Genomic DNA, 16,433 nt, shown 5'->3' on the forward strand with positions numbered 1-16,433 from the left:
GCGTCTGTAGTGTTTCTAGACAGAGCAATACAGGAAAATTGATGCGTGACTGCTCATTAATAGTCTGGGACGAAGCTACCATGTCAAACAAGACGTCTGTGGAAGCACTGGATAGGACAATGCGCGATTTGCGCAACAAAAATGCACCTATGGGTGGATGTACAATTCTGTTCTCAGGAGATTTCCGTCAAATCCTACCAGTTGTGACTCGAGGAACACGTGCTGACGAAATAAATGCTTCGCTAAAAAGATCCCACCTTTAGTCGTATGTCAATAAATTAGAGCTTAAAACTAATATGAGGGTTTCGTCATCTTCACGTGAGAACAGGCTATTTCCAGAGATGCTGCTAAAAGTTGGCAATGGAGAATTAACACAAAGTGAGGGAAGGATTAACCTAGAAAACCTTTGTGTTTTGATAGACAACATCCAAGAGTTAGTCAGCAATGTCTATCCAGACATTGACAACATAAGTTATAAGACAATATCTTGGTTTAAAGAAAGAGCTATTCTGTCACCAACTAACGAACAAGTAGATAAAGTAAATAACTTGATTATTTCAAAGATTGATGCGCCGACGAAAATATACTACTCGGTCGATACTGTTCTCGATTTGGAAGAAGCTGTTCAATTTCCTACAGAATTTCTAAATTCTTTGAACCCGTCTGGACTCCCTCCTCACAAAATGGAGCTGAAAATAGGTTGTCCTGTTATTTTATTAAGAAACCTAAGTCCACCTAAACTTTGCAATGGCACGCGTTTACTGGTAAAATCACTGAAAACTTTCATAATAGAGTGCACAATACTCACAGGATGTGGTACCGGAGAAGATGTATTGATTCCCCGAATCCCTCTGATACCATCGGATCTACCATTCCAATTTAAATGCTTACAATTTCCGGTAAAGACATCTTTTGCAATGACCATTAATAAATCTCAGGGTCAAACCTTCAACGTTGCAGGCTTAGATTTGAGTGTTGACTGTTTTTCACATGGCCAACTGTATGTCGCTCTTTCAAGAGTAACCTCTAGAGAAAACATGATTGTATTGTCTAATGACAAGAATGCTATGAACGTTGTATATAAAGACATTCTGTAATATAGTAATTGTTGTAAAAATAAAATAAATATATATGTAAAAATGCAAAAAGTTAATATGCAAAAATGTAGGGTATGAATTTAGATATCCCAAAGATAGCAGGAAATCTTCATGCTATAAAGAAAGGGGAATTGTTTTACTCCAAATTTAACGCGTGCGGGCCACGGGCAATAATGAATAAGCCAAAACTACTGGATCGATTTTAATTATTTTTTCAGTGAGTGACATAGGGTATATATTTTATACCCGTGCGAAGCTGGGCGGGTTGCTAGTATAATAATAATTTAATATTTAAATTTGCCAACATCAACGAGAGCGCCTGTAAATGACTTCATTACGAGGTTGTCGTCCGGCACAAACACCTATGATGTCTGTACAAAAAGAAATAAAACCGTTGAAAATCTGCTCAATTGTAACTGGATTGGTCAGTTAATAAAAGGAAAACTGTTATGGATTATGGATTTATAGATGTTGATATTAAACCAAACACAACATTTTGGACATTGGAATTTCACGACAAAGGAAGGTAGATAAAACAGCTATTCGATAAAACGGCTATTCGTCATTTCAACTATGGCTGACATTTTAATACTCGTATACAAGGCGAAATAAAAAACAAGTCAGCTGGTCTACTGCTATCATTTTTAATAGATTTGCCATGCTCCCCGCACTTTTTGAGTTGTTATAAAAATTGAATTATTTCTTTCTGTAAGACCAGGTTTCATTTCACACTTAACAACCCACAAGTATCCCGCCGACACACTTTTAAGTTTATTTAATTATTAAACCAAGAGTTTCATATTTATGGTTCCCACGTTTTCAAGGTTTTGCCATAATACTTCCAGCAATCCCAATATTTGTTCGAAACATTGTGTAGAAAGCTTTTTTTTGTAATATATTGTACTATAATATTACATAGTAATATAATTGTAAGCAAATAGCATAAAAAATAAAATATTGAAGTACTTAATGCTTGGGTATACATTTAGGGGATCTAAAATGTCTTTGCACTCGTTATTCGTGTGAATGAATTATTGAGTAATACATGAAAGTGAACAGATTGAAGTAAAGTGTAACCTCTTCTAATGGACACCTCTTTTAGCCGGACACCTCCGTGTACCGGATCTTTTTTTGTAATTCAAGTTTTTTGTATCGGAAGAAGTTAGCCCCTTCTGAGTGAACCTCTCTGGTTGGACAGACAAAAGCTTTTACTGAAGATCTTTTTTTCCCCATTGGTGCTTTTTTGCTTTTGACTTCTCTACGAGCAAATTATTTTCTTTTATTTTATGCATCACAGCCTCAATAGTTATCAGTTTAATTTTTAAAATCAATTGTGGATATTAATTCCCACTTATTTAAAACCCCTTTAACACAAGAGTTGTAAGATATAGTCACATTTTAATTTCAAAAAAGGTAATCTCAAAATTACTCTTTGAAAATAAATTTTTACTTGCTTTCTAAAAGTTCAGTACCTGCATAGCATTATTTCTCTTGCAATTACTTGTCGAAATTTTTCCTTTTGACAATCTTGCTGAAAGTATTTTCCTTGCCACGTCTGGTGGTGCCTTATGAACTAACTTCATTTAATGCTCAAATCTGAGCAACTTCCTCAAATTATGCCCAGCTCATTATTATTGCTGACATTTTTCTTTACCAAACTTTCTGCTAACTTTTGTATGTACGTCCCTATACTTTCATATATATTGTAAACAAGCGCATATGTAGGGTGTATATATTCATGTAAGCACCTATAATTCTACTGGTATCCCAAGACATAACAATATTTTGAATTTCTTTACAATTCCAAAACAAACAAAAAATATGGAAGAAAAGTGGAAAAAGTCGCGTACGTAAAAATGTTTCCGCCAACATTTTCAACGCTTTCGGTGGCATCGTTGGTGGTATCCGTTTAAGTCGTGCTCTTCATTCTCTACATTCATACACTCATGTGCTTGCATTTTTTGCTTCTGCATCAACTCTGTACCAAGTTTACGTTGCTAACTTTTGAGTTTTTGCCCTAACTGCTCTCCTACAACATAGTTAAAGAGTTCACCTTCGTTATAGAGTTTTGTTGTCAACTTGATTTTGGTTTTGTATTTTTTGTATTTTTCCATGTTTTAAATTTGCTACAAAGTTTTGCCCAGCTTAGTAATTTGTTTTCCATGAAAAGTTTTGCTGGTAAAATTGCGAAACGTGCAATTTCATCCTTTTTTAGCTGCCTAATGCCCAAAAAGGATTCAATACTCGTTTGACCCGAATTCTTTTAAGGAGTTGCTGCTAAGCTTTGCTTTAAGATATCCTTGATGCAGTTGGTTTTTAGGTTACTAGAACTCTTTTTAAAAACTTCAGAAAATAACGAATGTTAAAATTTACTTTCCTTTGCTTTTTTGCTTCTCAAACGTTTCTCGGGCAATCTAAGCTCTTAGAAAGTATTTGGCTGGAAAATGCATAATAATTTGCCATTTTGCAAGCCAAAGTTTTAAAACGAAGTTTTAAGAAGTTTTTAATTTTTACTCTAAATTGGAAAATGTAATATTTCAATATTTCGTTTCGGAACTTAAAAATTAAATTAAAAAAGACAGAAGTCTTATATTATGTTCAGACATGCACTCTGACTGCGCAAGTAAAAAATATGGGCCACGGCTGCAGCTCGTTAGCCAGCGGAAAATTTGTACGTCTACGCAGAGATGCAGATTAGCTCTCAGAATTTTCTTTCAAAGCTAAATTTTTCTCAATTTAACTACTTTCGCAAACAAATTAAAACACTTTCAACTATCTAATGTTTTAATGAGAATAGATCAATTCCAATTCTAATTTTTATCGGGAATTTTCGACATGAGTTATCAAACCAAAATTAACTGGAGTAAACTAAATCAAAGAACATACAAATAAGGACATACTTTTTCCATTACGGATGGAAAAACAAATCAGAGAAAAACAAATTGATTTCACAAGGCACACTTCGAAGTAGAGTAGTCGAAATTATGTTCAAAGTAACTGTTGCATCTCTGGAAGTAGCAGTTGCAGCTATTTATAGGGTGAAGTGAACACCTCGGAAATATGGTGTAAAATTGGAACAAGACTAGAATATCCAGCAATCCATAATATATCATCGAGACGAAGTGGTTTCACCACATTGTGAATTGCAGTGGAAAACTTGAGCCCAAAAAAGTGTTAACACAACAGAACTCTAGTCTTAAGTGGGTTCTGTCTATACCCTCATGTAGAGTGGCAACCGTAAAATTACCCAGCCTAATCTACATAGTAGCCACTTTAGTCAATTCACAGCGCAGTTATACAATCAATGCAGAAATTGTTCCGCATTTATTAACCCACACTCTCTATGTTTCTTTTGTCATATCGAGACTGCGTTCATACAGCTTTTCAGAACTTTTACCGTCGTACCGACCTCGATGCTTAATGATTGATTGACTTAAAATCACTTGAAAACAGAAGAACCATACGAACGCGTTCATTTGTTGCTAGTATCATTTCTAAAGCTGTTAATCGTCCTCCTTTCTTAATAAAATTCAGCTTAATTTTTCTTGGAAAAATCTCCGACGGTTTGAAATTTTAAGTATTGGTTTCACTAGGAGATATTTTTCACTTCTTTAGGTGTAGATATTTCCTCAATCATCTCAGGACTTTTTAGCAAATGTTACCGCCCATTAGCTTAAAATTCTTCAAAAAAATTCGTTAATTCAAAAACTTGATTAAAGAACATTTTTCATCTTTCTTCCTTTCCACAGCACCCACCTGTGAACTTTTTTATTGAAAATCTCGATCCCACTGCCACATATCGTATGATCATATTCGCCATGAATGCCAAGGGACGTTCGGAGCCAACCATAATCGACGACATAAACTTCAAGGGTGTGGCTAAATTTACTGGTAAGTAAAATAAAATAAGAAACTCCACCGTATGAATATATAATCCAACCTACGTGCTTGCAGTAAACTTAAGCAACAAAAGCAGTAGGTAAGCGCTACAAATGTGTTCATATATTTTATACTGATGCATAGTGTGCATCGTACTTACTGCAATTTTTACTACTACATATTTGTACATACACCTGTGCTCACAATAATAGCAACTCGACCCATAGGAAAGTGGTGACTATTTATTTATTTCTTCTTAATTTCTTTAATTTTTTTATTATTGTAAAATATATTTCATACTACGGCAAATGCCATACAACTTAAAATATTAAACTTTTAACAAACCTAAATTGAGTAGGTTTTCATCGAAATTTCAAACTTTTTAATAAGAATTCTTACAAAAATTTCGTGTATGCAGCTGTATAGTCCATACAGTTTTGACGTCATATTGTGCCAGTTTAAAGTAGTTTCTAATTTGTGAGCATTTTTGATATATTTTTTTTTGTCGATGATGATATAAAAAAATTCGGGTATGCATTATGGTAACAAAGAAAATTATGAAAACCCAACTGGAATTTTTAACAATTCTAAACAAGCACAATATTTTATTAAAATTGAATTGACTACAAAATTGCCTACTCAGAATTTTTCGTGCTCAAATTTGTTAATTTTTTTTAAATGAAAGTTTCTTATTTTGATCCCTAGAATACGATTTTCACAGAGCAATGAACGATTTTTAAGCCGACCCGCCCTAATATATACATATATATAATAATTGGCGAGTACACCCTTTTTGGGTGTTTGGCCGAGCTCCTCCTCGTATTTGTGGTGTGCGGCTTGATGTTGTTCCACAAATGGAGGGAACTACAGTTTCAAGCCGACTCCGAACGGCGGATATTTTTTTATGAGGAGCTTTTTGATGGCAGAAATACACTCGGAGGTTTGCCATTGCCTGCCGAGGGGCGAGCGCTATTTGAAAACTGTTTTTCATAATTTTGGTGTTTCACCCAAATTCGAGCCTACGTTCTCTCTGTGAATTCCGAATGGTAGTCACCAACCCATTCAGCTACCGCAGCCACCAGCATGAACTATATTTTTATAAAAAATAAAAATAATTAATTAAAAAATAATTAAAACTTTGTAATAGGCCGTGTTGCTATTATTATGAACTCAGGTATATATAATAATATACTACGTAAAGTACATTTTAAGATGTATGAGCAAACATGCAGATTGGCAAAGTACTTTATTTGTTTTCTTTTTCTCAGTTTGCAGCGCTAAAACCTTCCTAATCTAAATAAATGGCCATCAGCATTGTTGTATGCTGATTTGTTGTTTTTGATATCGTCGACATAGTGTCATGCGTAACGTTCAAAGTGCTGTTGCAACAACAAATGAATTTACCTGAGAAATGTTGATTTCATTCCTTCATTCTATTGCACGCTTGACACTTTGCAAAATTGAAATTCATGAGATTTGTTCGTAAGAAACGATAAAAAGTGGAAAGTTTTAAGTAAATGGTAAAGATGGGTAGCGTTAGTAGCTGCTCTATTGGTATTGTGGCATTTGTCACTATGCATTAGTGTTGGAAAATTTAAAAATGAGAAACAGGGCGTTGCAGTGGAAGTTGATTCTTCCAAATCTTAAGCTGGAGTGATGTGTTGTTTAATGTAGTGCACATTGACGGATATTAAGTCGTATCATTATTTCGTATACGAGCTTTGTTCTCAGTTGAAAGTGACGCTCTCTAAAACCAAAACATTATTTGCATTAGTAGTTTTGAAGCGTTGACACAATTTCAGAGCTGGTTTTGTCTTACATAATGACTACTTATGCATATACTCTGAATTATTTTCCTTCCTTATTTACTTATTACCATCTTTAATTCACACACGTCCTTAATGCCTGCAATGCCTCATACAAATCTTCCGTTGCTCAGAACAATGCTAAGTGCCAGGTCCTTCCACATTCTCTTCCACAGCTTGAGTGGACTCAATTTTTGTTCCGTTCAATCCAGATTTAATATTAAAAATATACAGAAAATCCGGTGACTAAAGAATATGATCAAACACTGGGATGCAGCACTTGACGAAAAACCTGTTGTTCTTGTTATTGACGAAGCCGTATAAACATAAGTACATGTACAAGAAATGCTGCTGGAGTAACAGTCCTTAGCCGGATATAAATCCGAATCGATCTGGTAACGTAGAACCAACTGTCATGGAACGATTGAAAACCTTTTGAGAGGTAAAGTGGGCCTATGCTCCAACTTGGAACTCTATAAATTGATGATGTTTGTGAAGAGGTACTGAGAAATGGGTCAGCTTGTTGAATCGATCTATTCTTACTTACTTTTATGAGAACGAGTACTACCGTCATACTACTTTGTTTACATAAGCGGGAGCTACTACATTCGCGAGAGAAGATTTCGTACTAAATCGATGATCATCGTTGGTATTTGGTGTGTGTGCACTTCTTTTACTCGTGCAGAGTTAGTAACTTTATCAGTGGATACAAAACCACAGCTAAGAGACTATTTGAAATAACTAATTTTTTTATTGAAAGCCTCAAATTGGTATTCAGATTGGGACGTCTTTATTTACAATATTAGTTTACTGCTCTAGAGGATGTCGTATTTTGGTCTAAAAAATCGTATTACTGATCTATTTTTGTTCATATTCAGCATAAATTCGTACATACATATGTATGCTAGTTGCGTAGGATGAAAAAGAGCCTTCTGTGATATTATTTTAAATACTTACATTTTTACTTTTTTTAAGAAGTACAAAAACACACTTGGTCGAGTTTGAGTACAATTGCAACCGCTACAAGTATTCTTAGTAAACTTTGATTTGAGTAAGATGATAAGTGTTTCCCAACATTTTTCGCATAGTTTAAAACGTTTTATCTTTACCATATTCGCCGGCGTCAGTTCCACCCATAAATAATCGTACCAAGCAGCCAAAAGGGTTGGTGCGTGACTACCACACTATGCATATAGGTAGGGCCCAGTTTCGAAGTCTCGGTCACGAAACACCAAATGAAAATTGTTTACTAATAGCGTTCACCCCACGCCAAACAACAGCAAACCTCCTTACTTATTTCTGTCATGGAAAAGCTCCTTATAAAAAACCATCTGCCGTTCAGAGCTCCTCCATTTGGGGAATAATATCAAGACACACAGCATAAATAGGAGGCAAAATTTTGAGGCTTGATCAAATATACAAAATGCATGTAAGTGCCAATTATATATACAATACCATATACTTATCAAAACAAAGCGTAGAAATAGGCTGGAAGTAAAAACTGCGTCTGTGCTTTACAAAGGGCATACTTAAGAACAGTTCAACCAATTTTTTCAATTTTAATATCACCGATCCTAGTAATTATAAATGGCTTTATGATGATTTTAATGAAAATGAACTTTAATCAATCGAATCATTTATTTTTGTCGAATCGAATTTTGAATAAAGAAATCAAAGATTTAATTTGCCTTGACTTATTTTTATTACTTTTCTTGTTTTATTTGTTTTGTTAAGAATATGATGCCAAATTGAAGAGTAAGGAATTGTTAAAATGATTTTTCTTTCCTTTTGAGGGGTAGAGAAGGTTGGGTAGAAATTTTGGATGCCGTTTGTGTTGCACAATTCAGCTCGTGAAAGTACATTTTTTTCGGAGACTTGTTATAATTTTGAAACCTCACATATCAGCATTGGTACAATGTCGCTTTAGTACATGATTCTAAGAGCAGTAGGCGACCTTTTTTATTAAATTCTTAAGCGAAATAATGTTATGTGAAGGTAAATGGGGTCCTCTTTTTGCTAGTACAAATATTAACTTGAATGGAAATCTGTATAAAATGGAAAATCATCTATATAATGAATGCAGTTAAATAATATAGGAAGAGTGTCCAGGAGGCAAAGCGTTCTAATCAACCCAAATTACAAATGTATATCACATATAATTTTTTTTCTCTTTTTAAGTAAGTGCGCATTGGTAGTAGTTGCGTAGTTATTTCCTTAAGACGCATCTGGGTGTCAAGCGGAGTTGTACGCTGTTCAAGAAGCGATTAACTTTGTTATGGAAAACAGATAGAGGTGCAGAGCTGTAAGTGTCTGCAGCGAGAGAAAAGCTGCGCTCATGGCCTTAGACAGCCATTCAACCATTTCAAGGGTAGTCGAGTCCTGCAAATCCACGTTAAACTATGGAGGCAGACATAACATCCTGATGCTAACATGAGTCCCCGGTTGCATGGGTATCGCGGGTAACAAGACCTCTAACCCTTTAGCCAGAATGGGCTCTGAGGCCAACTTCCTTGGCCCGGAGCCTGTTCTGCCACTCCATTTAGCCGAGCGAGGCTGCAGATGGACAAAACTGATTTTACCTGTCTTATCCGACCGACGGCCGCAGCTCCTCCTGTCACTAAGCAGAGGAGACTGTAGGCAGCTGGTTCAATTGATGACGGGCCACTTTGTATGGGCGAAACACGTGGAAAAGGTAGGCATCTCAGACAATGCACTCTGCCCAGCATGTGGAGAGGAGGATGAGACGGCGAACCACTTTCTGTGTGTCTGCCCGGCCTCCGCTCGAATTAGGCTTGAGGTCTTTGGCACTGATGTGTGAAGAAGCGACCACCTTGGCACCACAATATCTACTCAGATTTCTTCGGAGGTTGAGTAGATTTAAAGAAAATTGAAAAGCAAACCCGAGTGCAGTACAAATGAAAGAAAAACACGACGAATGTAGGAACGAGAATACGGGCGGTTGGCTGTTCAAAAGCGATTTTTAGTCAAATAATTGCTCTACAGTACTTTTTTAATGTTGGTATTATTGCGGATGCTTGATGTGGAAGTCCTTAGCCTTCGTAGGATCGCACTTTATGCGACAAAAACGTTGCACCAAATGTTTCAAAGTACTAAAAATTCAATTAAAAATATCGATGCCATGAGGAAAATTATGAATATAAAAATTATATTAAATGCCATTTATATCAGTTAAAATTACATTCTATAAGTTGACAACGTTCTCGGTTTTAGCCTATTGTTAATAGTGTGGATATTGGCAATATAAAGTTTGAACAAAACAGAACAATATACCCAGGCTCATACTCAATTAATTTATTGTCAGTGCAGTTTAGGCTTGTTTTTTATAAGGTCCCTCTACAATACAATGCTGAATACTTCAGACACTGAGGTGTTTGTGAAGACAATAATGAGTAGTTACTTAGCCAACAGTAATTACTATATACGCATAAAAATTATTAGCTGCTTCACCTTTTTAGAGGGATGCAGATATATTTTTCGCTTACATGGGAAAGATTGGAGTTAGAAGCCAGCATTAAAAAAATTATCCTAATTCTATGGAAATTTGTTATAGACATATGGATATCAAATCATTGAAAAATGTTAAAAAATTCAAAAACAGTTTTTTGTCATCACAATCCTTTCTAAAAATGCGAAAAATGTGTTTAGAAATTTTCATCATAGCAACTTTTGCCTATAGCAACCCCACAAGAACCGTATCAGCCATAAGACCGACCATATTATGGTCAATGATATTGGAAACAATTCTCAAAGATTACAGTTTCAAAAATATGTTTAAGCCGTTTACATACGTGTTATTTCGGCTACACCTCTAACTTATATACCTCTTCGTAGTCAACGATGAAGTAAATATGCATCACATATGACAAATCACAATTGAAGAAAAATTGACTAAGGAAACCTGATGTAAATATCCATCATATATAATTATATTTTATATCGGTTTATTTCCTTAATATTTTCTCATATTTTTAATATAATAGTTCCGCACTCCTGCAGCGCGATTTAGAACTGGAAGGGAAGCATTTTGGTTATTTTGTTGTCGCGAATTTTTTATTTCGTTATTAATTGAACTGTTCCGTTAATTTTTAATAATTTTTCTTGCAAATTAACAATCGTAAGGGTGCCAAATATATATTTATGTAATATATATAATTGATACTTTCACCTTTTTGAGTCTTTGACCGAACTCCTCCACTTTTGCGATGCGTCTTGATGTTTTCCCACAAATGGTGGGAGCTACAATTTTTAGCTGACTCAGACCGGCAGACGGTTTTGTTTTTGTTTCTTTTTTTTTATGAGGAGTATTTTCACGGCAGAAATACACTTGGAGGTTTGACATTGTCTACCGAAGAGTGACCGCCATTACAAAATCTTGTTTCTATAGGGTTTTTCAGTAAGAGCGCTTCAACTTTTGAACTTTTTTTAATAAAACACAAACTGTTTGACTTTTTTAACTAATTTTTTTTTATTATCGAGTTTGAACATATAGATTTAAGTATGAAACTCGATTTCTTTGGCATGACCACCGCGTGCACGTTTTACGAAGTCCAATCGTTGAACCCAATTTTCGACCACTCTTTTGCATAAATCGGCCGAAATTCCAGCAATTTCGCGTTCAATATTGGCTCTGAGCCCACAAATCGTCGCCGGCTTGTTACTGTAGACCAATGACTGTAGACCAATGACTTCGGGACGGCTTGTTAAATGGACCGTAAAATGGCCGTAATGCTCTTAAAGTAGCAGCAACAGAACGATTATTTTCATAAAAAATTTGCACGATTTGCAATCGTTGCTCAAGTGTGTAGCGTTCCATGATGAAATGTATACTAATGAAGTTTACAAATACCAAGCGAAAAATAAAAAATATTGCGTCGTTCGCCCTCCCTATCGGAAAAAAGTCGAAGCGCACCTATTGAATAACCCTATATTAACTGGAGATTCGTACTCGTGGTTTCGAATCTGTGCACTTTCGAATGCCATATAAATATTTACAATGCTGGGGCCATGCGTTTTTTGGCTGCTCAAATCAATTATCTATTTTGAGTTATGGTAGAGTAGAATGGGGTAAAATAGGTATGGGGGCACAATAGGTAGGTGAGGTTTTCGTCGCACTGTTTTTGCAGAGGTTACTCGTCTTATGTGAATTAAATACGTGGTGGGGAACAACGTGCGCGACTGTCATTTCGGCCGTCAGCATTGATTAGTTATCCTAGTTCTGGCGTCGTTTAGTTTTTTGTGAGCTTTTCTCCGACATAGCATTTTTTTTATTCTACGGTGCAGTGCATTTAATGTATGTAAATATTTGTCAGGTGAGTTTTATTTTACGTGTTAGTTTTTTGATATTTTTGTTTAAAAAAAAAATATCGACACTAACATAAAACATGTGCTTGGGGGCACTATAGGTCAGCCGTCTGGGGACATTATAGGTCACTACTTTTAATTGAATCAAATAAATTTTAATTGTTTTTGCAGCAAAATGGTGCGTAATTATGTGCGAAAAACGCCGAAACGAAGTGAAGAGGACGTAAAAAACGTAATCGCGGCAGTCCGAGATGGCGCTAGTGTTCGATCAGCCTCCAAACAATTTAAAATTCCGTTCGAAACATTACGTGCTCGCGTGATAGGAAAGTGCTCGTCGAATAATAATATTGAAGTGTTAACTCTACCTCCGCACACCAGCCATCGTTTGCAGCCTCTCGATAGAGGAGTATTTGGGCCGCTCAAAACTTATTCTGACCATTCCTGCAAGGCGTGGATGTTAAATCATTCCTGCATTCCTATTACCATCGACCGAATAGCTGAACTGGTAGCTGAACCCTTGTTGAAAGGTGCTTCCAGCATGAATATCATCGCTGGATTCAGATCAACTGGCATTTGGCCATTTAATCGCGACATTTTTTCGGAAAATGATTTCACGCCAGCATTCGGAACTGATCGTCCGTGCGAGGACGAACCAGATCAAGAGGCTGGCCCATCGATTGCTCATCAAGAGACTGGTCCATCGAATGCCCATGATGAGCCTGTTTTATCGAATGCCGATCAAGAGCCAGATCGATCGAATCTCGACCTATTAATTCCAATTGAGGACATTCGGCCGTTTCCTAAAGCTCTACTGCGCAAACCATCAAATCGAGGCCGGAAGCGACGTAAAGCTGCACTTCTCACAGATGCAGTGATGCTAGAGTTATTACGCGCTGAGCAAGCAGCTGCAGCTCAGAAGAAATCGGACGCGGAAGCAAAAAAACAATTTGCCGCCGAAAGAAAAAAGAAAGAGAGACTGCAAAGAGGCAGAAGCTCATACAGAAACGCCAAAAATTGACCAAAGAAGAGAAGAAAAATGAATTAAAGAAAAATTACTAACTTTTATATCATGTGCAGTGTTCATACTCTATAAATAAAAGTTAAAACGTTAATTTCCAAGCCATGTACATTGTTCTTTTCCCCTCACATATAGTGACCTATCGTGCTCCCCGTTTTGAAAATATCGAAAAAAATTACCTTTGTCTTATTGAATGCAGCTTCCAAAATATTTAGCCAAACGTAAGCCAGTATAACCAAAATGTTAGCAGATAAATAACCTTTCAAAATCTTGCTTATTTTTCAAAATCAATGCAAAAACACCGTAGCAAGAGCTCTCCAAAAAAAAAGACCTATCTTACCCCATTCTACTCTATTATTAGCTTCACTCTTTCGCACACATTTTTTCAATGTAAGAAAGCAGTCCCCTTTGTGCTACTCTATGTTATATCAAAAGCAAAAATATTGAACGCAATTGCATATGTACTAGTTCAGAAATATTTTTTATATAAGTTTCCATCAGCCAATTCTTGTAGAGAATATTGTATTATAATATAATAAAAATAACTCTTGAATTTGTCGACAATCACCCTGTGCTTCCTCTAATATTTCGCTACACCTCGCTGGCTCTCAAAGCTTTGTACCCCTTCATGCTGATTTGCATAATGCAATTTTTATTGATATTTTCCTTCTAGTAAAAAGCTAATGGGCCATCGTATTGTAGATATTCCCGAGTGTAAGTGCAGCTGCTGGCGCATTATTTCTCCGTTTTCTTTCGGCATTCGCTTTTCTTGTAAGATAGTGTGCATGCATGTGTGGGAGTATGCGCGCCATTGCGGCGTGAATGCATTTATATGCAATGCATGCATTATGTTGGCTTATTGGAAAATTTAGCGTTGGCTTTTATTGTTTGGTGCTACGCGGTGGCGCCTAACTTACAACAAAAATGGAAATCCCTCAGCTAGAGCATCACATCGTGCAACAACAATGGCATTATCGGCAGCATCAGCCCCTTTGCCGTAAAAGGAAAATATTTTATAAGAAAAGGCTTATGTAGATGATGAGGCAAATAAATTTACGTCTGATTTTATATCCACAACTTTTCGATTATTTGTTCGATTATACTTTTCTGACAAATATGTATTTTTTGTTAGTGGTTCGAAGGAAATCGTCATTTGTATTCATTGTCTTACAAGTTTTTGCGGTTATAAAGTTTGGTATTTATATAAATAGATAATACAAATTTTATTGGAAAATCATCAGTTGCTTTCAGCATTGAATATTTATTTAAACATTTTATTTTTATATGACATTTTTAAGTGGCAGATATTTTCTTTAACTTATGTTTACTACATGCACATACATATATGCACATATTTCTCCTTTTATTCAAGTTTCTGCTACTCCCTTCCAAAGAATTTCTCACAACTTTTGCACTTCAGTTTCAATTTATATCATAACACCTATGCAATGGCGTTGTCGACAACTTTTTTTACTCTACCTTTGCGTACTTCTGCTGCAACTCCTGCGCTTCTCTGTGTCAGACATAAGCTTAGCAAGTGTATTCAGAATGGCTTAAAAGAATGTTCGTAGTAATATAAGTTGAAGCATGCTTTCTTTTAAACATGTTAAAAGTACAGCTACGTTTCTTTTATCACAGCGCACATCAGCAAGCGAGAGTGACGAAAGCGACCTTTGTGTGCTGAAAGTAGACTTTCCGTGTATAAGAGTGTATAAGTATACTCGAATTCTGGGACCTTTTATGCCGAATTTCTCCGGAATTTCAGAATAAAATTTTGTCGACTTTTACTTACTAATAACATATGAACTCCTTGAGGAATGATTCAATGTTTTTTTTTTGGCTTTGTAGCAGAACATAAAAGCAATGATGGCAACGAACAGGCGACTGCCTAGCGAAATTCCATGAATCAGACATTTTTTGGAGGCTTACCTTACTGGGAGGACAGGAAATGCACCAAACACTGTATTGAAAGTTATGGACTACAGAGGCTCAACAGTTTATCCTTCCCTCCAGAAGAACACCAAACTGGATAGAGAGGGTGTACGAGCTCTCTCTGGATATATTAACCCATTAATGCTCACATATAAAAAGGGTTAAGATAGGTGACTGAAATTTTCACCAAATATTTGTGTTGATGTTAAACGGTTCATTTCCATTTTTCAAAAAAATGTCTCAAAAGATGTGGGCGTGGCAAAGCGTATGATATATCATACATAAGCGTATTCGGAGAGCTACTTCTATAAAAATAACATTACAATATATACATAGGTTTTGAATTCAAATCAAAATTTTATTTATAAAGTGACATATTATACATCTATACATTTTTAAATTTCTTAGTTATTTGATGAGTCAGTTACATGATATTTGTAAAAACAGTTATCTGGGTGAAATCCGAAATTACCTTTCATGCATATAAATTTTGTACACTTGCCACAAAATTTGCATCAGCGTTGAGTTCTTGAGTAATTTACGTATTGCTTGACTCCATCGTATCTAGTGTCGTTTTCTCGTTTCCTCTTTCGTGCTGAAACTGGACGAAGTTCTACTGGTTTTGATAGAATGCTTACCAAAATAAGGCTCCATTGATTCGTCTACAGAAAATGAAGTTCCAAATATTTTTCCAAGCTCTTTAAATTTTGTATTTAAATGATCCAGAATAGGCTGTACTTTGAATGCTTTATTATTCACATCAATTTGTGTATTATTATTGAAATGAAGGTACCGATGTATTTTTTTGAATGTGTTCTGGACCATTGAACCTGCCACTAAATGGTTGTTCACATCACTTTCTGTCTCCCAGTACATCCGAGTAGCTGGTACCTAAAAATGCAACTAATAAATTTATCAGGTAATCAAGTGAAATTATGGTTGAGAATAGTCACATTGTTGCACGCACTTAGTATAAGGATGCCTAGATATGTGTATAATTCCTCAAGATGTAGGGTCAACGCTTCATCTCCTTTCTTTACAGCGTATTTTATAGTCTGTGCTTGTATATATTTCATAAAATCATCATCAAAAATTAGTTTATAAAGTTGTAATGGACTTAAATCGTTATTCAAAATATCTGCTATAATATCCGGAGTGTGAACGCGAATTGCTGTGTTTGTGCCTTCTCTTGTTTTTAGTTCTATTTTGGAGCACTTTCGACGAATTGTGTTTTTTTTCTTTTTCCTTTGAGTGGAAGTCACTGACCGCGAGGTTTTTGAATTGAATTATAATTTAGAACCCCACGGTTCAAGTCGCTTCATCGTTCTCATCTGCATCATCGCAATCGGATAACTCTTGTTCTTCAGGTGGAAATAAAGT

General features: G+C 35.7%; 1 protein-coding gene across 3 annotated transcripts in view; it reads left to right on the plus strand.

Annotated features, from left to right (window-relative positions):
- Window positions 1–16,433, plus strand: part of LOC128854727 (titin) — a 210,627-nt gene that overhangs the window by 159,527 nt on the left and 34,667 nt on the right. For all 3 annotated transcript variants that reach the window (XM_054089038.1, XM_054089040.1, XM_054089037.1), the window contains one exon: window positions 4,847–4,988. In XM_054089038.1, coding sequence (XP_053945013.1) covers window positions 4,847–4,988 — 142 coding nt within the window. The remainder of the gene's footprint in view (window positions 1–4,846; window positions 4,989–16,433) is intronic.

This window comes from Anastrepha ludens, chromosome 2 (genome assembly GCF_028408465.1).
Source record: "Anastrepha ludens isolate Willacy chromosome 2, idAnaLude1.1, whole genome shotgun sequence".
Classification (NCBI taxonomy): domain Eukaryota; kingdom Metazoa; phylum Arthropoda; class Insecta; order Diptera; family Tephritidae; genus Anastrepha; species Anastrepha ludens.